This window comes from Gambusia affinis, linkage group LG02 (genome assembly GCF_019740435.1).
Source record: "Gambusia affinis linkage group LG02, SWU_Gaff_1.0, whole genome shotgun sequence".
Taxonomy (NCBI): Eukaryota; Metazoa; Chordata; class Actinopteri; order Cyprinodontiformes; family Poeciliidae; genus Gambusia; species Gambusia affinis.
This window is the reverse complement of record NC_057869.1, coordinates 11,524,118-11,547,346: the sequence shown is the minus strand read 5'-3', so window position 1 is coordinate 11,547,346 and position 23,229 is coordinate 11,524,118. Positions and strand designations below refer to the sequence as shown.

The 23,229-nt window shown below is 36.3% G+C and overlaps 1 protein-coding gene and 2 long non-coding RNA genes across 7 annotated transcripts in view; 2 read left to right on the top strand and 1 right to left on the bottom strand.

The window, feature by feature from the left end:
- Window positions 1-23,229, bottom strand: part of kif26ba (kinesin family member 26Ba) — a 98,974-nt gene that overhangs the window by 26,094 nt on the left and 49,651 nt on the right. For all 4 annotated transcript variants that reach the window (XM_044096057.1, XM_044096048.1, XM_044096029.1 and 1 more), the window contains exons 6-10: window positions 12,524-12,739; window positions 11,661-11,754; window positions 6,287-6,432; window positions 4,899-5,015; window positions 3,363-3,549 (exon numbers count right to left, since the gene is read on the bottom strand). In XM_044096057.1, coding sequence (XP_043951992.1) covers window positions 3,363-3,549; window positions 4,899-5,015; window positions 6,287-6,432; window positions 11,661-11,754; window positions 12,524-12,739 — 760 coding nt within the window. The remainder of the gene's footprint in view (window positions 1-3,362; window positions 3,550-4,898; window positions 5,016-6,286; window positions 6,433-11,660; window positions 11,755-12,523; window positions 12,740-23,229) is intronic.
- Window positions 3,486-11,662, top strand: LOC122819392. Its single transcript, XR_006368606.1, has 3 exons — window positions 3,486-3,612; window positions 7,497-7,571; window positions 11,536-11,662. It is a non-coding gene; the product is annotated as an uncharacterized LOC122819392 (long non-coding RNA).
- LOC122819384 overlaps window positions 13,125-23,229 on the top strand; it is a 56,590-nt gene continuing 46,485 nt past the window's right edge. The window contains exons 1-3 of one of the 2 annotated variants that reach the window (XR_006368603.1): window positions 13,125-13,817; window positions 14,252-14,335; window positions 18,673-18,708. This is a non-coding gene — a long non-coding RNA (uncharacterized LOC122819384). The remainder of the gene's footprint in view (window positions 13,818-14,251; window positions 14,336-18,672; window positions 18,709-23,229) is intronic. The other variant, XR_006368605.1, reaches the window with a different exon arrangement.

Here is a 23,229-nt window from a genome sequence, read left to right as displayed (position 1 = left end):
AAAATCACAGCTAATAACCATCAACAAAGACACAAAGCCTCTCAGTCCCTTCACTGTTTAAGAAAGTTAAGGAGAGCTAAACTCTCTCAGAACTGCTGGTCAGTTTCTCAAAATGCACAATAGAAAACATCCAGACAAACTGCTTGATGGTTTACTACTCCAGCTGCATCCAAGACCCTGAAAAAGCTCTTTCTGTAAAAGCAGCACAGAACATTGCCTTGTTTTTAGTTGCCACAACTCAAACAGCTGTATAGGAGTTTCTGTTAGAAAAAGGGCAAAAAGCATTTTCAAAGACATTTCTCACTGAGGACGTAACCTTTTCCTCCTCTAAGCAAGATGTTACAGATCAACGGCGGTACATAAAAATAGACTAAAACACTTTTTATTCAGCTGCAGCTTTGTCTGTTTCAACTTTATTAGCCCATTAGTACTAAATTACAATTTTAAGTCTAGCTTCTAATTTTTAATCAAACAAATTTAAATAAATGGTGTAATGAAGTAGCTAAGGTTCAAATTTAAAACTGGTACCAATTTGTACATTACCAGAATACATTTCATTTCTTTAGTTTAGGGGCCTCTTTGATAACTGACTCGTTCAAAGGTCAGAGTTATATGCCTTACCAACCACTCAAAAATAAATGAAAAAGTAATAATTATGGCATTGGACCCTTTCATTTGTCTCTTAATGTGTCTGAATTAAAAATAGAACCTTAAATGTGTTTTATATGTTGATCATTTACAGGGTTATTTGTAATTTAGAAGCATAATAAAAGAAAAATAGACTAGTGTTGGCAAAAACAAACATTTTATTTCAGCCTGTAGATAGCACAACATAGATAATTTTTTTAGATGTTAAGATGCAGTTAGTCAGTGTGGGATGCAGCGCTGTTCACCGTCTCGTCATCATCACGTCACACTCACCACAGCGGTAAACTGAGGTCTACATCCTGCAGCACGCTATATCTTAATAGCATTCAAAAAACAAAAGTTCTGCAACTCACCCTGAAAACCTTTCCATTGGTATCTTAAGTGTTTCTTTTTAGTGACATAATCTTAAGCCATTTATTTATTATCTATTATTATTTTTAAACACAATCCTTTCGTAAACTAACTGCAGCGTTGGACTTTTAGCTAACGTCACGGCACATTACATGCAGTACCTCGCGGATCACTAGGGGGCGCATGCGGACCACAGTTTGTGAAAGACTGCTTTAAATGGATTCTAATCTAAATTAGAGGGCCAGTAAAGTAAACCTACAACAGATGTAGTATGTAAAATTAGCTTGACATTTAAATTGGTGAGGGCAAATATCACAATGCAGATTGTACCCTCGCCTTGTGTAGATTAGATGAAATTGTAAATCACCTTTTTAAAGTGCAGAAATAAGAGTAAAGGCTTGACTTTGTCAAGGACTCTCAGTTGACAAAAATAAAAGCTTCTGACAACTGTTTTTCTTGCAAACGAGAAAGAATGTCACGTCAAAAATTACACCATGTTTATGTTGAAAAACCTTTGGAGTAGGGGAGGGTATGTACTCCCTAAAGTCTTGCATCTGTTTTACATTTCATCCATTATTTAAAGCCGTCCAGACAGTCCAGCAAAACATTCAGTGGGGCTTTATCTTTCCTGCTTACAATCAAGTAGACTTAAGATTAGTGGAATGATATCTGATTTTTGTTTAGGATGAAACTGAAGTGGAGCTTTTAAAAAGAGAACAAAGAATGGATCCCTGCTCAATCCAACTGGACAATTTAGTGAGTTTGACGGTGAAGCTGCAGCTCTTAAGGTAAGATTCAAATAACTAACAAACTTTTTATTGAAGCACAATGATAAATGGATGAAGATTAAACCAAAAGGAATGTTTTCTTCAATGTGCTTTGCTTCCAAGTTTCAAAATAGGGAACACTGGATAAATGTCAAAATGTGTTTAAAATAAAAAACATTTTAGCAAATAAAGTCCAGGGTCAGCTAAAAGCAAAATGAGAACAATGCATGTTGTCGCATTACAGTTATTTATCTCTTATCTCTGTTTCTTCTTATCATGCATGTTGACAATTATGCTAACACACACACACGCACGCACACACACACACGTGTTTGTTTTTTACCACAATTGGGAGTTTTAATTGATTTCCTTAAGTTTATTTACTAATTTCTAAAATAAATTTTAAAGGAGCCTGTCAAAGTGTCCAAATCAGACCTGAATCAGAGTCTGATTTCCACTGAATCAGTGGAACGGATTTGAGTGTCAAAGCATAAACAGGTTAAGACAACAGATAGTTTGTGCCTGTGTTTGTTGTATGTGATGAAAATATTCAGGATTATCTAAAATGCTGTCAGTAGCAAGTTGACTATCATTGACTTACTCCATTTTGTATTTCTACAACTAAAATGCTAAGGTTAGCCAAAATGATGTCAACAGCATGTAGGTTATCAGTAGCAAGTAGACTAACCCTGACTTACTCCCTTCAGGATGAAAACGTTATTGCAGAAACTAAAGTTAGCAACAATACTAAAAGAACAATAATAAGGTTAGCTAAGATGTAATCAATAATTTTTGGGGGATTAATAGCATGTTGACTAGTTTTTGATTTACTCCCTTTAGTATGCTAACATTGTAGAAGCTAATATTAGCAACAATTATAAGATTACCTAAAATGTAATCAACAGTATGTGGGGTATTACTAGCATGTTCTCTAATATGGACTTACGCTATTCAGCAAACAATCCTGTATATGCTAAAAATTAGCAACAATGCTATGATTTGATAAAATGTAGTCAGTAGCATGTGGGGTGTTACTAGTATGTTAAGTATATTACTGGAGCTCAACATGCTTGTCCCCACATGCTACTAACAGCATTCAATATATCTTTTCTTAATGCTAACACTGTGCTAACTGTAACCATTACCACTACATTCCTAGTCCTTTCCTTTAACTAGAAGTAATTTTCTGCAAACTCGAATAATTTAAAAAATCTGTATTATGCTGCATTATGGCTGATCTTTGGTCCCCACACGGCAGCATCCGGATCTTAGAAGAGTTATTATACTTGGAAATAGCTCCGAATAGGAAACACTGACAAGTACATTAATGCGCACACATTTTGTGCATGAGAAGTGTCAGACTCTCTCAGTCACATGCAATGACTCAGTGTGATTGTGTTATCAGACTGTTATTCTCTAAGCACTGAATAATTATTAATAGATCACACAGTGACAGATTTGCATTTATTGCACACACAGATCTGAATATCATATTTCAGACAAACTTTTTTTTTTCTCAATAAAATGAAAAATTAAATCTGCAGCAGGAAAACACATCTCAGTGGTAATAATGTCTTTCCAGCATAGAGTACTCACTCCCTCCTTTGCCTGTCTTTTCCATGCGGTACTGGTAGATATGCAACGTGAAGAGCATGTGGGAGTTCCTGTGTTCTTCCTCTGTGGTGTTGGGCCGCTGGCTGCTGTGGCGAGCTGCGATGGCCGCATCCAGGAACCAGGCCGCCTTCTCTGGGGTGGGAGCACGGAGCTCCGACTGGTTTTGGAGCTGGAAAACATCCAGATTTGAAAAATAAAGCATCAATGTTGCAGACATGACATGATGGGGGAGGTAAGAGGAAACCAAATTAAGCCAGAGGGGTTTGAGTCTCCAGCCAAAAAGTATTTATACGATGATTATGTTTACAATGAGGATTTGGCATGCAGGGCTCTGCTAGTAATGGTTCACCTGCAGGTATATGGCATTCAAAGAAGCTGCAAGGAGAGGAAAAAGTGTGTGTGCTGCAGGATGTAATTACTGATGAGATTATGCCAGATTAGTTAGGGATTATACAGATGTGTTTGCACCAGACCCTCTAATCCTATAAACATGCAGACATTCTGCTGTTCACTTGTTGTCGTCACTTTGTCAATTTCTGACTACTGCTGCGTGGTTTTCATGAAAAAAGCAAAAAAACAAACTATAATACTGTTTGGTGAAAGGTGTCCTTTGTGGTCAGAATCAGTTGTTTAACATTTTTATATATATGCATTGCTTTATATGACAACTATCAGACTACATTTGTCTAATCAAAACATTTTGTATTGACTTTATTGCTCGGCATTTCCATCTACAATTTTACAAAAATACTGAATTGCAGTGAAGCAAAACTGATAACTTGACAAATTTGGCTCAGATTTGGACACCAGTCTGAGATTACATATTCATGGACAAACAGCAAAAGTAATGCTGCTGCTATTCTCTAATTTGTTGGTCTATTTAGTAATTAATTAAGCAGTTGTTTGAGTGTTTTGAAGCATGTTAAAAAATCATAATCTGGTAAGGCAGATTGTGTTGCTTTATTATTATACTATTTTATTTGTGCTTTTTCGCTCTTTGAAAAGGTGTAATATCTTTCAGTTAAGGTAAAACAGTAAAATAATATTTACTTTTCCCCCAGACAACTTGATAAGCTCGGTGGTTGAGGTGCTCAGCGGTCATTCATCGTCGTGTTTTTGAGTTCAAAAATGTGCCAGGAAATTTGAAAATATCACTTGATAATTATGTGTTATTGAAAGATTGGAAGATTAAGACCTGAACACTAACTATAAAGTCTTAAAAAGTGCAATCATGAAAAAAAAAAACTTAAATAAGTAAGCAATACTTAGTCTGGTGGGGGCACAAGTAAAGCCTGGTGGCCCGCCAGGCTTGTAATACCCTGAGGGAAACCCTGCATTTGATTAAAGTTTTACATCAAGTGCTTTTTCCTTCTGTACTTTTGATTCTCATTATTTTCAAATGTCACAAAGGTGTGTTTCTGTCCCAACTCCCAAAGACAAAATCGACTTTTAAAAGTTAAAAATAAATTCTGAAGCAAATTGAAAACATTAACATAATCTAGCGGCTGTCAGATGTACCTGCATGCCACAGATTGGATCCTCACAGAGATAAACTCCAGGCGACTGGCCGTCCTGCAGACTTCCTGTTGCCACTTCAGACAGCAAATCCTTCAGGTTTTCCTCCTTTCCCCAAACCTGAACACAAATCAATCAGCTGATGTGAGCTGATAACATTTTATTTTATCTCAAAGCAAATCCATCTCATCAAAACATTATAAAACAGAAAGTAACTTTGTCGACCAAATAAAATTGGCAAAATTTTAATATAAGCAGAATTTATAATGAAACTCGGTTAACATGAAATTATAAGAATAATGAATATATAAGATTAAGAGCATTCTGGTCCATTTCCAGTTAAATGAAAAGATTTCATTCACCAACTTACCAAGCACACACTGTAAAACATTTGAGCCACATTTAGTTGTGTCTACTATGTTCTGCTCTTTAAGTCAAATAAAGTTAGCAAGTTTTACATTTTGAACCCAAGTGTTTGAGTTTGTGAAAGAAAAACTTACAGCAGTAAGTTAAGAGTTGAATAAACTAGAGTTTCTAGATTAGCACTTAAAACAACTGAAAGAAGAAAAAGACAGGAGTGGGAACTATTTCCCAGAATGCTTAGCAGCATGTTTTTGTATCTTGAGATGGAAGTGCGTTACGTTGATCTGACTCTTGTGTTTTATTAAGGCAAATGTTTATTTTAGGTTTGCAAAGCTTGAGGATAAAGTCCTGTTCACACTAAATGTTTCTGAGCCGAATTAATTGTGATGTTTAATAAAATTTTGATCGTGCAATTTCGAATACAAATTTTAATTATTTTCAAGTAAAACAAGTTATTTTAACTTGATATTATGAGTGAAAATGGCTGAGAAATGTGGCTCTTTAACCAGGTGAGGACAGTTTTTATTTACATATTGTGAAATAATTATTTGGTTTAAATTGCAGCTTTAACTTAAAACTCACAATTCAAGATTAATGAACTTAATAAACATTTTTAAACAACTTATCTCTTGTTGTTAAATCTACTTAATTAACTTTAATTTCTGAGTTAAGACCAAAACAATTTTCTTGTTGACTTAAGTTACATTTTCAAGGCAGCAGGTGAACTTTCAGTTTCAAGTTAAACCACCTTCAAATGTTTTACAGTGCAGTTGCTTTACTGACTTGTAATATCTCTACTATAAAGACAAGAAATGTCACAGAATAAGTCATTCAACGACACAAGCTAAAAAAAAAAATTCTTTCTTTTTTTTTAAAACAAAAAACTTAGGAGCATTTCTTAAGTAAAAGCTTAAAAAATGCTAATTTAATAAACGTCAGTGACTGCTACAGTCACTTCCTTTTCCATTTGATAGAAACATTATTGATGCTTTGCTCTTAATAACAACTGAGGTGTTTTTCTCAGTCACCTCCACAGCAGAGACTCGAACAGAGAAGCGCGCTCCTGTTTTCTCCTTCCTCTCATTGATGAGTTTAAACAGCCAGGAGATGGCACAGGGGATTATTCCCAGGGTCTGAAGAGAGTCATCACGACCAATCATTGTGTACGATTTTCCTGGATGACACACAGAAAGACAAAAAACAGAGAAAGGGGTGAGAAGAAAAGGATCATAAAACCTCTATGCTCTGGAGGAAGATGAGTAAGAAAAAGGTGTGAGAGTGAAATGATCGTCTGTGAGTGGATCTGTGTCTCCTCCAGTCACAGGACGATGATTATCCTCCTCCTACACCTGCTGCGGCTGTCAGAATCAGGAGATCAAACACCCCCCTAAACAAAGCCATATGTCACAGCTAACGTGGAAAACAGAGGACATGAAAGCCTGACTCCTGTGATGCAGCGTAGAGAAATGTTTCCCATTTGTTCTGAATGAGGATGGAGGGGAGGCTGTCAGCTACGTTGTGATTTTACATTGTTCTCCCTCAGCGTTTCCTCAAGCATCTGCTCCAAAAACACTGAGCTGCTTCATGAAACTGTGCAAACGCCTTGTAAAAGAGACACGTTATAAGCATTTATTTGGAGGAGAAATTATTTATTTTAAGCTACACATTGTGACAGTTTGTGTTAATAAAACCAAAAAGCTGCTCCATGAGTGTAAAATTCGACCTATTAGGTTTCCTTGAATGGTTTAGGACAGATAGATCTATGGCATGTGTCAAACTCGAGGCCTTGTCATTTCCAGCATCCATTGTACAGAGCATCCAGCTGACCAAACATGCTGGAGTTCAAATTGAGTTGCTAGGCAACTCCAGACTCAGGATTTTGAAATGTCTTGTTTTCCAGACACTAAAAAGCATTAACTTATTGCCAGAAACAGCCAAGTGTTTATGCTTGTAAAAATGGTGCTTGCTGTATTTAGAAGCTGAAAGGATGTACAAAAAAATATGCAAAAGTGAATTTTGTATAATGGGTCCTCTTTAAAGTTCAACAACTTCAATACCAGACCATTAACTTTGACTAATCTGATTTTTCCAGTTGATTCGATGGATTTCCTTCATCACAGTTTGTCTATTTAACAGCCGTTACCTCTCTGTGCGTCTCGCTTCCTTTCAGGCCTGATTTTATGCGACAATATGAGTGTCGGTATATCACAGCCATTTCCTTTGTTCTCGCTGCTGCAGGCTGTCAAGTCCTGGTTCTGTGGCTGACTGCTACAGCCAGTTGCACAGGGACGTTGCGCTGCAGGCTATAAAACAGTGAGTGAACTGAGTTTATTTTTTTATAGTGATGCGGAGGCCTCATAATTGGTCACATCGAACCAAAATACAGATGCTGTCACTGTCTGAACAAGGTTGAAGTAAACAAGAAGTGAGTGTCAAGGCATGGAGTATTCAGTACAATAATCCAAAACCTTCAACCAGCGACGGCAAAATAGTTTAAATCAAAGCCTATTCATCAGCTAGAATGTTCTAGTTATAGCTCAGGTCTTAAAAGTTTCCATTCAACCTGACTGTGCCAGTAGAAAATGGAAGAGTTGTGATTTTCAAGATGAACAAAGCTGGAAGAGACCAAACGTGGTGGAGTAGCTGCTTTCTACACTTTAGCTTTATACGTTACAAATTTAGAACAAACAAAGCGTTCATACTGCAGCCTGAAGTGATCCAATTCAGATTTTTGGTCAAATCTGACTTTTTTTTTTTTGCCATTCACACTTCTAAATGAATGCACACGACGAGTGAGCAGTTCACACCGGTCGTTTCCAGTGTGAACTGCAAATGACCTGAAAGTGTCCCGTATGCGCAGTAGAGGACGCAATAACGTCACACATAGAGAGCGTGTTCAGTGTTTTGCCAACCGCCATAAAGAAGTAGTAGTTCTCTGTTTGCAGAGGTAAACATGGATGCTAACGGTGGAGTGTAGCTTACAATTTTGAAGTTGTTGTCCAACTTGAGAAGCATATTAACAACTTAATCCTCATTATTGTCCATCATGGTTGTTGTTTTTCTTCCTATTTGCGAGTATCAGGATGCAGAATAGTGACGTTTGTCGAGTATCCGTGACGTTCAGGTCGGATGAATGCGAACTGGACGTTAGGTTGCATTTGAATCGGATACGTATCGGATATCCAAGTGGCCTGGGTCGCATTCGAAAAGAATCCGACCTCTGTTGTTCAGACTATCTTGAAAAGATCAGATACAGGTCGCATTATGGCAAACAAAGTCAGAACTGGGTCACTTCGGGCTGCAGTGTGAACACAGCTTTAAACTGTATCACCTACTTAGCAACCCAGAACAACTGGAACCAACATTTAGTTTTATAATCAAACATGGAGAACCAACCAAACATTTTGCTTTACACAAATCTTGAACTCAAACTTTATATCACTCTAACCTTTTGTCTTTCTTCTGATTTTGTTGTTTGTTTTCCTTCTAATTCATGTAAAGCACTTTGAACTGCCTTGTTGCTGAAAATGTGCTACGTAAATAAAATTACTTTACCTACCTTTTCAGGTAAATATATTCTTAAGCGTTTTGTACGATGTCTATTACATAAAATCCCAATAAAATAAATCTTACATTTGTGACAAAGTGTGGAAAAGCTTAATCACTCTTAGGCTTTTTGGTAACAATGCTGACAAAATCTGTGATATTTGGCTAATATCAAAATTATGTAAATGTAGTAGTTTTTCATATTTGGCTTTTTTCAATGCAAACCTGCTTGTTGTGCTGAGTGTCTTGAGTCGGACCCCTCATAAATCCACAGCCCAGGGCTTCCAGGCTGAAGATAAACACTCTTTGTGCTACTTTCCCCGTTTTAATTAGCAAAAAGGTAATGTCATTATAACGCGGCGGCTCCATTAAGATTCATGGCCTGGGGTGAGCTGCTGCAGCAGCGGCTTTTTAAGCTGAAACCATTCCTGGTCACGGCAGCAATGGAACGCAGAAATTCATTCAGAAATCCATCAACAAAAGTTTGTTTCTCCGAACTTAGAAAAGCGCCTGCAGTCTCATTTACACGGCCATGCTCAAGCAATTAGAGGGAACATTAGTTCCAGATGTGGCCGTTCATTACAGAGAGAGTCGGTTTTACCATTAATTCTGTCTTTATTTTTCTGTTTCGAAGTTTGATGTAAGTTGTGCTGTCTAGACGAGCGCTGTGGTGACTTACTTTGTTTGAGGAGGCTCTTATTATTGTCTGCACATCTGTCTCACCCACTCATTCATTTTATATGCTCACCCACATTTAGCTTAAGATTGTTTGAGCTCATCTCAGCATGTGTGCGTGCAGCTAAGCGCGGATAAATACACTCCCAAAGAGAGTTTTGAGTCACCAGTTCACCCAACCTGCATGTCTGTGGACAAAGAACTCCACAAAGAAAGATTTTAATTTTATTTATAAATGTTACTTTAATTCAAAGACTTGTCTTTGAGGTGCTAATTAGCACTAACAACATAAAGTGAAACATTAAGGTAAAGCTATTTTTTCCAATTAATGTTGGAATATTGATAAAGTAGTAAAACAGTTTGTATATATTTAATTTATGATGAGAAATTCTGTTTAATCACCAAAATAGATATTTAAAATCAGTTTACTCAACCAAGTTAGTTTGTTTGTAAATGTTCTGTTTAATATCGACTTAAATCCCACTGCATGTTTGATTGTTGGTGTAGGTTGTTAACGATGCACATTCTCCAAAAAATCTACATTTATCTAATCAGTTTACAGAATATCTCCACAAATCTCTTGGGGATTATAAACAAGGCAAATATTAGACAATAAATTGTGTTGGTTTTTGTTTTTTTTGGGTCAGCAGTAACTTTTTCTTTGCCCAGTTTCTTCTTCATTTTTGATTGAATCATGAACTACATAGCTCCATTTTTATTGCAAATGTACAAAACACTTTATCGATATTCCAGTAATGTTGAAAAAAACACAATTTCACAATCGCCGTGTTTCCATTAAATAAGAAACTTGGTTAAAATCACATATGAATAAGTTTCTTCATGCGATACGTCATTAAAAATAAAAAAAAAAAACAAAAAAAACATGCCGCGTCATCATCCTCTCAGCACTTCTTGTTTGTTTTTTTAACTAAGAGGTTATAAAATGGTAAACATTGTGTTTGAATTCAGCTTGTTTACAGAGTAAATCTATAAACAAGTTTCAGGGAATGTGGGGGAAAACTCAAAGCTGATTAACATCCAATAAAGCCCATTCAGTACCGGGCTTTATTGGATGTTCAGACATTTTTGTTTTGGTTTTGTCCATTAAGTTACAGGTCAGAAGTAAACGCACGGCTCAGCCAATAAGAAATTTATGTGTCTGTGGAGAATCACTTTGGGTTCAAAAAACTTCAGGTGGATCTTTGAAATAGAGCTCTGAAAAAAATTAAGAAACCCTTTAAAATGATCAGTGGCTCTGGTTTTACTCTTCATATTTATATGTTTCAGTAAAATGAACATTGTTCTTTAATTCTATGAACTACTGATAACATGTCTCTGAACTTCCAAGCAAAACTTTAGTATTTATTTACAGAAAATGAGAAATGGTGAAAAGAAAACAGATGCCGTGCTTTTAGACCTCAGATAATGCAAAGAAAACAAGTTCATATTCATTTAGAAACAACAATACTAATGTTTTAACTCAGGAAGAGTTCAGACATTAATATTTGGTGGAATAACCAGGAGGGCTTCAATGGGGTTCAGCGCAGTGAACTCTTAAGTTTCCCCAGAGCTGTACGCATCAAACAAAGAAATAAAAATGATCTAGTAAATTTAATCCAAATTGTAATTTTGAGTACGAGTTGGGAGTCTTCCTCAGGGCCTCGGCTACATGTTGCTCGCTGAGCCGACACATTTTAATTCTCAGCCATCATCTTCTGCTCCATATTTTAAAGAGACTTAGTGGAAACTCCAGCTGGACGTATTTAGATCACAGAACAAGACCAATAATGCAGCTCGGGGATAAACACAACTGGGGCTGACCCGAAGTTAAATAACATGTGTCTGTGCTGCCTGGCCTTTGTTAACGCTGCACATGTTTGGGTTCAGATTGCGTTGCAGTGTGCAGTGAAGGGTCCTGACCCTTTCTAAGACAGCTTCTCTAAAAAATCAGCTTCAGGAGGATTAGGAATCAAAAGAGGAAGACAGAAAAACAGCCTGAGCAGACTGAGGAAGCTTTCAGCCAGAGCAGACACTAATCCTCTTCTGTCTCTGATAGACGAGGGCGAGTCGCCAAGTGAAGGACTGACACACTGACAGTCAGGCACACATACGAGGGATGGCTCATAAACCACATATGCTCTGTGTGTGTAGCCGGGGAAGTTGTGTTCAAGAGGCTGTTACCCAGTTTGGAGTGTCCGAAGCAGAAGATGCAGCCGTCCGCTCCGTTCACCACTGACTGGATGACCTCAGCCACCGTTCCTGCACACACCTCCGCCTGGCAACAGGCGACCGGAGAAAGACGACGAGGAAAAACACAAAGCAAAGATTATATACTGAGATGGTCACATTCAAATTATGAGTCTGTTCACTCATTTTGTGATCAAAGTACTCGCTTTTGCATTTTTTTTAGCAACTTGGGAAGCCATATTTGTTTTTGTGGAAAATATTCACTACTTGAAAATTTTCATGTTTTCATCTTTGAGGTGAAAAGAGAAGGATGCAAGGTTTTCAGTTTTGTTTTTTTAATTACAAATACACATTTGTAAATATGTAATGGTCAACACTGTTGAAGCTTCTATGATTCACAAATCTGGAACAGAAAGCCGAAACACGGAGTTCCTGTAAATCTAAACTAAAACTATAATGTTTTATAACTAAAAACATTATAAATAAAAAAAAACAAACATAAAACAAATATGTAATAATAGCATTTGATAATTGTTGACTGTGTTCGACAACTTTGTACTTTTGTGTTTTTATGATATAAAACTCTTTGAACTGCCTTGTTGCTGAAATGTGCTTTGCAAATAAACTTGATTTATTGACTGATTTGTTGTGCGCTGTAATCCAAAGATTGTAGTTTAACTCATAACTAAGAAGAGCCAAAAGAGTGGAAGTGTAAGGAGAAAGTTTATGTAAATTGAATGTTGTATTCCAAATAAGGACACAAGTTTGGCTTCCAGTGGTGATGTAAAGAATAATCACATTCCAAACAATTTTTAGGAAGAAAACTTACATTTAGATTTTCACACCAATATTCTCACCTGTGATGCATCAGGAGGAAATGCAGCATCGAAGGTGAACATCTTTGGTGGAGTGTGATTGGCTCCTGCTCTTTTCTGGGAGGCAGCATTCGGTGTCTGGTTGGCAGACGGGTCCATGATGGTGATCTGTTTCTTTCTGGGATCCACTTTCAAGAAAGAACTGGACTCTGCAGCATCAGACTGAGACGTTGGGCAAACTCTGACCATCACCTTCACCTGAGAACAAAAAGATCAGAGATATTAACAGAGGTTGGCTAAAGGTAAATTCAAGAGCATTACCATAACATAAAATCATATTTTCTTTCTTTTTTTTTATTGGTGCCTAATGGTTAAAAAAAATCACTAAACAAAAAGAAAAATATTGTGTACATTTATTAGTATGTATCAGAGCTTAATAATTTTGTATGGCGTTCTATGAACTTTTTATTTTTCTTTATTATTAACATTTAGAAATATTGCTTAAGCTCCAACTTCTTTTAAAAAGCCTTATGCTACAAATGGTTTTAAAAATGATTACAGAAATTACAGATGGTGAAATTTGTGAAATCGTTAACTAAGAAGTTACTTTTACACTAAGGTAGTGGTTTGTGGCAATTGATGTAGTGTAACCAATCCGAATTATGACTTCCTACATGGGATACTTTTTATTTGTTTTACCTCTTAAGCATATGTTCTGTCACTACACGATTCAATAACTACTTTATACTGAAAGCTGAAGCTGTCTTCAAATAATCCACGGAGAACTCATTGTACGTGTTTTTTTTTTATATTTGTAAAGCCATGAAATCTAAATTTTGATCTAGTGCTTTGTTTTATTTTAGGATTTATCAGTCTTTTCATATTCAGTCAGGTTCAAGAACTCCAATGTTGTGTATTATTTATAATTGCCTGTATATCTTTTATTTTGGAAAGCTGTCTTTTTTTATTCCCTGTTGCTTCAGTGTTGTCTTGTCATCATTTTGTTTTGAATCTTGATCTGTTTTTTCCTGCTGGGTTGAATCTGGTTCGTTTTCCTTTCTTTTTCTTGTTTCCCTCGTTAATTTCTGTTGCCTTTCCTCTCACCTGCATCTTGTTTCTAATCAACAACCAGCTCCTTATTTTTCAGTAAACTCTTCTTAAATTCCCCAGTCAGTCAGATCCTATTTTATGGTTTTTCCTGTACTGTATTATTTTGGATTTACCCCTGGACTTCAGTTTTTGGACGTTTTTTTTGTGTGTTTATTTTTACCTGTCTCCTTCACCGTTTGTGACAAAATGAATAGAAAGAAATTGTTCAACGAGCCCTTTATCCACGGTAAGTCTGGTTTTAAGAGTACTAACTTTCTTTGTGGGTGTAAATCTGATCAGTCTGTAAAAATGACCCACTGCGGTGTCGGATGAAACGATGTGCGGCTACAAAACCGGATTAGCAAGAAAGCTAATCTAGAAGGAAAGCTAATATCAAGAAAATATGAAGTTTTTTTTGCCAATTATAGGTGGTAATATCAACGTGCTGCTCATTTAAAACCCTGTTCATGACGAGCTGTCAGCCAAACTGGGTGTTTCTGGGGTTTATAAGCAAGTCATTTCTCCAGTTTGTTAACTTAAACGTTACAGTGACGCCTAAAGCTAATGTTAAATAGCTAAACTGTGAATAATTGGCCGTTTTAGTAAATCTGTATTTTGGATGTGATATCCATCACTGTTTTTGTCCTAGTCTTTAAGTTAATGACACATTTCTCACGTTAGGTTCTTCTGATTTCTTTTTACTTTAATTAATCAATGCTCAACCGAATCCCGATGGGAAAAAAAGCACCTGGCCGCCAGCTTAAGGTGAGTTTCTACCCCATCTACCTCAGAAATAATATTCACAACCCTTTCTTTTAGTCCTTTACTCCCAGTTTATGTTCCTCTGCAGTTTATATTTTCTGTTTACTTAAATTAAACAGGAGTTTGGCATTTTACTGAACTCCTGTTACTTTAACTATTAACAGTAAACTACTTCGGTTTTCTGGATGTTTTTAAAATTTCAAACAGTGTTTTAAAAACAAGAAAAACAAGCAATCAGTAGGACAGAACGACATGTGCATACATAACCAAGAACAAAATAATGAATTTCCCACTACTTTTCTGTCTGAAAAGGAGTAGGAAGAAGTGAACGCTTCTTTAATCCTTGCTTATTGCTTACTGACTAAATAATAATCACTAATTTGTAATTAAAACCACGTTGTAATAGCCATGTGCCTGTTCAATATACTGTGCTAAAGAGCCAACAAATAAATTATATTACATAGACAAAATGGTCACAAACAAACTCATAACAGGAAAATCTATGGATAATAATAATCTGTTATTTTAAATTACAGCTGGACATACAGTATCAGAATAATTACAATCTCCTTGCCAATGTCCACCTTTAAAGTCTTCTTAATCTGTGTTTTACAACAATAAATAAAATGTTAAAAAACTTGATGGTAAGCTAATAATAAGCTGCCAAAAGTCTGAAATTGAAGAAATTCTGGCATATTACATAAAAATAAACACCCAACAGTAAATTAAGAAAAAGTTTGTATTGGTTTTAAAGATGCCTTTTAAAGCAACTTTGTATTTTCAGTTTATAAGAGATTCTTTTTCATATTTAAGCACTGAAATGTTATTCTTATCATTTCTGTGAAGGTTTTTTGTTTGGGGGGAAAAAATGTTTTCTCACCTTGGCTTTGAGAAAAGACTCGCAAAGAAACACAAAATTCAGCTTTTAGTGCTACATGAGTATCGACACGCTTGTGTTCCTGCTTTCATCCCCTTATTCACCCTGAGCGCCTCCACTTCCCTGCTCCCTTCTCCTCCTCTACCTGTCACTCTCTAGTTATCTCTTCCTCTCCTTCGCTCCTTAATCCCTTCCTATTTTTTTCTATTAATCTCTGTTCACTTCCGCACATCAAAAGGCCTGATTTAAAGGAATTCAGTTTTAGCTTCCTGTCATCCTCTTTCTCTCCTCCTTTCCTTCATCTTCATCTTCAGTCTCAAACTGTTAGCAGTCACATTTAAGCCGGGCGGTTGTTTTTCTGTGAAATCAGCAGGAGCAAAATGCTGCATCAGCTAAACGGAGGGAGTTGCGAAACATCCCAAGATGTAAACAAAGTTTTCATCTTGGTTCACAATGGCGTAAAGTTTGAAAAGTGTCCGAGTTCAACCTTGATAGTTTCCTTCACCTCTATTTTTTAATTCAAGTTTAATCCTTGTTTTTTCTGCTTCTTTTATTTTGGCAGTATTATAATCTGCTAGTACGACTGAGATTAGTTCATCTGAAGAGTAAAGGCATATAAAACCAGCAGCACAACTAAACTCTACAATCTGTATTTGGGAGCATGTTCCTTTACGGTTTGAATATAATCTGTTGTTGTTGTCTTGTAATTAAATATCTTTGTCTTTTAGCACAAAGTTTATCAAATCAAACTGATTTTCTGACTTTTAGTAACCATGTGCTCAACTCTGTTGTGATTTGCTTTTGCGACAAATTGACAGCAGCAAAAAATAGACGAATATTACACAAGCCTATTTTAATTCACATCTGCACGTTGTTGCTTGGTTAAATGTGAATGCATAGATTGAGATTTTTATGAACTGTACAATATTTTCTTAAATTATACATAAAGAAATTATGAAATTACTTATCCCCTAAGGGGAGATGGAGGATTTTTTTTTCTTTTGCGTTCCCTCTCAAAACATTTGTGTCCCCTTTCAATAAACAAATACACCCTGGGCTATTACAAAATTTCACCTTGAAATTTTAAATTCAACTTGAATTTAAAAATTATTTCTTTTGGCAACAATCTCAATCCAGATATATTGTTCTAGTCTTTTCTGTTACGATAATATTGTTGTTTCAAGGCCGTAGTATAATGAAAATAATGGCATAATAATGCAAGAGCACATTGTCAAAAATTAATAGACTTGAATTTCTAATGAACATTTGAACTGGAACTGTAAGACATTTTAAATATATAATAAAAACAGAAATAACATAAAATGAATAATAAAGTCTCTATAAACACAATTGACTGTCAAAAACAGGCCTAGTTGAGACCAAAGCACCAGTTTTATCATCCAGTTTTTGGTGGAAGGAGAAACAATAAATCATGCAAATGGAAATTTAATTGATTTATTGCGTCAGATACCAACAGAGTATCTAAGAAGGACAAAGGTAGTTAAACATGAAGCACTTTCTTGCTCTCTTCCGTTTGTACAATGCATTTTTGGTTAAGACAGTTCATGTTTTTATGTTCTAAGATAACCTTTGAACCCTTTTCAAAAGTGAGTGTATTTAAAGCGAAACGTAATCTGGGTTGCTTTCTGAACAAAGGTTAAGTTTTGTGACATCAAAAACCCAACAGCGTGCTGCTAGATCACGAATTAAAAAAGGAATACCTCCAAACTTCCCCCTCTCCACTGCAAGGAAACACACACACTTCCACACACACATGGAAGCACAGCGAGGCCATCTGCTGACCCCAGTAAAGGAGCCCATCGGCCTGAGGGGAAGATTTTACCACCGCACACCAAATAAGGTGTAACCCATGAGGCGCTCCGCATCGGAAACCCATTTGGTCTTTATGTTTGAGAAGGTGAAAGGCTGGAGAGTGAAGCAGAAATGAGGCCATAATGACTTTCAAAGTCAATTTTTCCAAAATTAGTGTTTTTGTTTGTTTTGTTTTGGTTTTCTTTGCTCCGTAATCTGGAACCAGAAAAAACTACCTCCTTCTTTTGGAAGACATTAAACCTCTGGAAGTCTGGTGGATTTTACACAACACTGCTTTGTAAATGATCATATAATGTTACGTTGACAATAAAAAAAAAATTTATCAGATTCCACAGGAAACTATTTTAGGTCTCCTTTCTTTCAGTTTACACTATAAATTGGTGCACCAATACATACAGAGTATTGGTGCACCAATTTACAGATTTCCATAACTCTTTCATGCATAGCGGTGACTGCTATCTAAAAACCACTTTCTAGTGTTTCTTGTGGGTTTTTATGTTAGTGGTCACCAGCGCATCTTACAATACACTGCCAACTACTAGCCATCCAATGCAAGTGGAAGACATTTTTTGTTAAAGCCAGATGAAAAAGCAACTCAGGAATATCCGGTCCCTCCTTCTACTCTTGCAAGTAAAAAAAAATATTGACAACTGATCACCTACAAAAAAATCCTAGAAATTGTTTTAACAATTTTTCTTCCCCCCACCAGTTTTATATGCCTTAAGAAAATGGAAACGTTTGGAAAAAAATCCTGACATAAAGGATCATAATTTATGCATGGAAGGATTAATTTTGGGAGATCGGCCAATACTTGCATATAAAACTGACTTTATCCACCAATTTTATTTACCTCAGCAAAGGTCTAAAAATCAACCACTCTCCTTTTCTGCTCTGCTGTGAGAGGTTTGACTGATGGACCGACCCACCAGCTCATGTCTGAACGTTAACAATAGTCACCCCACTGTTACCAACTCAGTGACTTTCTTGCTGTACTTAGTGACATTTCAGACAAAAAAAAAATGGTATTGGCCAAAATCAGAATTGGTAGGTCAGGCTTTTTAAAGATTGGCCAGAAAACTGCAATCTGGGTGCCTCTTATTCAGAGGGTTAAAAAATAACTCATTTAATTTTGCTCAAATATGAAGGAAATGAAGGAAAAGCAACTTTAAAACTTGTTTTCTTTTTACTGCAGGACAGTAAAATACCAGCACAATGAATACTGCATGGCCAAAAAGACAAAACGTTGTGACCTGAATTTGCCTGAGCAAATGAGTTCTATTGAATACACTGCAAAACACAAAACCTTACTAAGTATTTTAGTCTACTTTTTAGTGCAAATATCTTAGTTTAGTCTTATTTCACGTTCACTAACTTATAAGTTTGTTTTAAATCAACAATTCCTTAATATTGATGATGAATTATTAGTTATAAATGAACATTTTTCCCATGTTATAAGTTGAAATGTTTTGTCCACTGGCAGATTTGGGAGTTGGTTACACTTTGATTATGTTTTCACATTTATATGACCAAATGATTACACATTATAAATTCTTGATTAAAAAACAAATACTGTGTAATTATTTAAATCAAATATAGTTTAAATGATCTTGGATCTTTATCTCTTTGTTAGGAAACTACAGCAGATCTACCAGAGCTTCTCTAGAAGGTAATGCCCAAATCTTATTATGTTTCACATTATTTGTGATATAACCTGTAAATCTGAATTGTTTTTACAAAAATCTGTTAAAATCAGCTTTAATGTCTATTTTAAGTCCTTCTTCTCTGTTGTTTTTATTGTGTGCTTGATCCAGTTGGTTTTCTTTAATCTTTCATTCCTAGAGTTTTGTTTCTCATTTACTTTTTTAATCTGTTTCTAATGCAAAAACCTTTGTATTGATATTTTAGAGGTGAAGTTTATTGTTTGAGACTGAGTGAATTAGCCTGACAGGTGGCCTGAGTGTGAGCTACACCTGAATAAATAATTTAAATATTTGTAGAATTAGCTACATGTGCTCCACTATAGACTTTTAAAGGGAGATGTTTATGTATGCTGACTGACTTTATCAAAATAACCGTATTTATAAATATTTTGTGCAACATATGGATGAACACTAATTTGAGCAGCCTTTTTTTGAACCTAAGGCTTCATCTAACATCAGAAATGTTTGTCGTTTGATCAACTCACACCCATAATCTCCTCTGATCATTGGGATTTTTCCAATCAATACATCTGGCAGAGGGTAAAAGCCAACATAGACACGAAGCTAATGGAGTCTTTTTCCTGTTTGATGTAAAAGATGGAAGAGGGAAAAGATGTGAGGTTTATTTCAGAGCAGAAGGATGAAGAAGAGAAAGCAGGTGACCAGTAGCTCTCGTGTTTCTCGCTCTCCAGCTTTTCCAAACCTTTGCTTTCATTACATATATTTAAACAAACCTCTTTCTCTGTTTACATTCTTCATTTGGTGCCGGCCTTTTTCATTCCCTTCCTTCTCTGAGGTTCATTTCCTTTCTATCCTCTGAACAAATAAGACGATTTTCCGGCTTTTGCTTTTATTCCTTTTTATCTTCTCCATCTTCTCCTCACACGTTGTGCTGCGATGAATACAGCTGTTCAGGGAAAGGGGCTTTCTTATACAAAGGAAAGCCTATTCCTTGCACTTAAAAAAACATTTTTAGTTTCTTTAAACATCACAATGAACTGTGCAGAGCTTTGCATGTTGCAGCTTCGATTTAGGAGTTATGTCTTCTTTAAAAATACTTTCATCACCTCCTTGAGGTTCTGAGCTAAAGGGCAAAGACACCTTTCTGACGATTCCTCCTGAGAAACCGATCTCGCCACAATTAGGCACCTTTCGATATAGATCCTGCTGTTCTTTCACTTCAGATACCACACTCAGCCAATTTAAAGAAAGGATCTCTGCTAAATGGCAACAGCTCGCCCTGAGCAGGGGAGGTGGGTTCAATAGTCCACCACCACAGCGCCTCATTGCTATTGGCTGGAAAATCAATAGGGGGCTGAAATCGAGCTCTAATTGGTTCCCAAAGACTGCAGAAGCCCAGACACATTTGTGCAAACATGTGCATTAAGATGGATGCAAACACCACAAGGGAGGAAAAAAGTTCCTGATTGAGATCAATGCTAATTTTAGCTGGAGTATTTATTCCAGATTAGCTCACTGTACCATAGGATTTATGCTGGAAGCCCTCAGATGAATTAGAAAAAACAAACAATTTAAGGTTTGTGTTTAATTAGACAATAAGAAAATAAGACAAGAACAATGTGTGTGATTTTTAAAACATGAATGCAGTCTAAAATTATTTAAGATTTTTAAAAAGTGTTTAAAAGAATAAATAATTTGATTATTGGGGCAGAATTTCACTCTGGGTATATAAATGGAGCTGTGGGAGAAATCTTCTAATAAAAAATAAATAAATCCTATTTCCATCATTGCCTCTAAACTTATCGCCATCTCCACTAAATCCTTTTAAATAACTATATTAGTTTTTCAATGTGTGTTACAATTGCAGTTGAATATAAACAACTAAAAAGATGCAGAACTTTCAGACCCCAAATAAAACGAATTCATATTCATTTAGAAACAACAATGCTAATGTCTTAACTGAGGAAGAGTTTAGAAAACAATATTTGGAAGTTTTCAATACGGTTCAGTGCAGTTGACTCTTGATATTTTCCAGAGTTGTATATTTTTATAAAAGCTGCATACTGCAACTTTAACAGGCATCTCCAGCACTTGGTGGTTTGCAGAAGCTAATGCTGGCAATTTATTCAGGTGTGCTGGAGCAGAGATGCACCTGAAATATGCAGGGCAGTGAAACCTGAGGACCAGGATTGAGAAACACTGATTTAGGATGATCAGATTATCTGAATATAAACACATGTATAACAGAATAACTGTAGGTCATTAATATTTTAATATAAAGCATTTTCTCCAGAATGCAAATCGGATCGGTTAAAGGTAAAGTGATACTGCTGAATGAGGAAATCACATGCTCCTCTCACTCTAGTCTATTTTCAAATTCAAGCCTCATCTATTTGATTTATAGAGCCCCAAAGAGCCATAAAATACAAGATAAAACCTATAAAAGATGGTGTGTGTGCGTGTGTGTGTGTGTGTGTGTGTATGTGTGTTGGTTACGTCCTCCAGGACTGCCAGCACTGAAAGCATTAATATTTTAGTGATGAGGTGGAACAAAGTGGCTGCTGGACTGGACTGTCATAACAGACTCGCTCAATCATTTAGATACAAGGCACACAGATGCTCGGTAACATGCATGCCTGTGCTAAATGCGCTTACACATGCTCAGTTGTGACACAGACACACAGCTTGTGACTTGAGAGGAATCGTAGCTGCTATTAAAAATTGATTATCTGTCATAGTATCACTTTCCCCCAAGGTCAAGTCGCAATCTGTGAGTGTGCATGTGTGCAAAACGCAGGCTGGTGAGATTGAACAAGGGATAAAGCTCCCGGATAAAGAGTAGAGAAGAAGGAGGGAGAGATGAGATTTATGCTACGTTTAGATTTAGGAGATGAGGAGCAGATCGGTTTAGAGGAGAACAAAAGACAAAAGGAAGCTGTTCCTCTTGGGCATCAAGGCGTCTCCTAGCGTGTTGCTCGTCCTCCTGCAGGTGAGCTGAACAGTGTGATCATCAGGTGTGACTGAGACCTGCAAATGAAGTGACAGCTTAGAGGAGGAGATGTGAACCCTGCAGCCAAACTCTGACGTGCTCTTATGTTTCACACCCAGGAGACGGGGCTGCAAGGTTTAATGACAGTAGTGACGTTTCATGTAGAAAAAATATGATTAAGGCATTATTTTAAGAAATTATCATTTCCTAAACCTGCCTGTTACTGACGGCTTACAAATAGGTAATAACGATGTTTAGGTCCAGATTGATTTAGGTTAAAATTATTTTAAATAATCTTATCTTTCTTACAAACCTTGCAAATTAATTTCTTTACTTGAGTAATGTACACAAACATGACATTTGACATTTACTTACTGACTTCCTTACATTTAAGGTATCCTTGATGGAGAACAACCTATTTACACTGATTTTCTTCATAGATTATGAATTATAAATGGAGGTAAATGTTTTCTATAAGTGTTGCATTTGACTTCTAATCTCTGCTGTACAAAAACTGCTCGCTTCACAATCTGCTCTCAAAACTGTAATGTCGAATTTACTTCCCTGACTTGTTTTGCAGACAATGCATGGCTTTTCTAATCGACAATAAGTTAAAAATAAATAAAAATCTCTGCTGTAAATGTATGTAAATTAGAGATGGCTTCCAGAGGAGTAATCCATACACAGCTTAATTTTCTCAGCTCTCCTCCTGCAGTCAGTGGTTTAAATGAAAGACTCCCAACTGGCTAATTGGATTAAATTAAGGTGGAGCTTACAGCAATATGCCAAGGCATTGTCGAATTACAAGAGGTGTCTTTTAGATACAAAACTCTCATAGATTCAGAGGGATTCAGGGTTCAGACCTGTGCAGGCTGGTTTCCCCCGGCTTCATGCGAAACGTCTCAATCTGTTTTCTGCAGTATTTCCATCAGGGACAACACTAACCCGCCATTATAGCCTCAGACAAGTCTCATGTATTCTGTCGGATGTATCGCTCACACGTCCAGCGGGAGCTTTGCCGCTTCCTTGACACTTCTCTATGTTCGCTGTAATCCTATGAATTTGTGAGCATGCAGGCCAGAGTGGGAGTGTGCATGTGTGGAAATAGTATTTCAGCAGGGAGCAGACCCCCTCTGCAGATGACATTTTTACTGGAGAAATGTCACTACAGCTGTTTTCTCCCCATATGTCTGCATGAGTGTGTGTGCCACTATGACTGTGCGCTGAATAACTTTAACAATGGACGACATCTTCGGTCTAAATCATAAAATGCTGCCCTGTCTTTATATACAATGGCTGAATTTTTGGATCATAGTTCACCAATGGGTTCATTTTAAGAAATAAAAAAATCTTCAAATGCGCTGATAGTGTAAGAGGTTGTTTAAGACAAATCTAAAAAAAAAGAAGTGTCTTACACCTGTTTTTAAGTTGTTTTGGTTTCTCTAAAAAAAAAAATTAATAAAAACAAATTTTACTGACATTTTTCATTTATCTTGAGAAACAAACATTTTATTATAAATGAGCTCGCCATACAGTT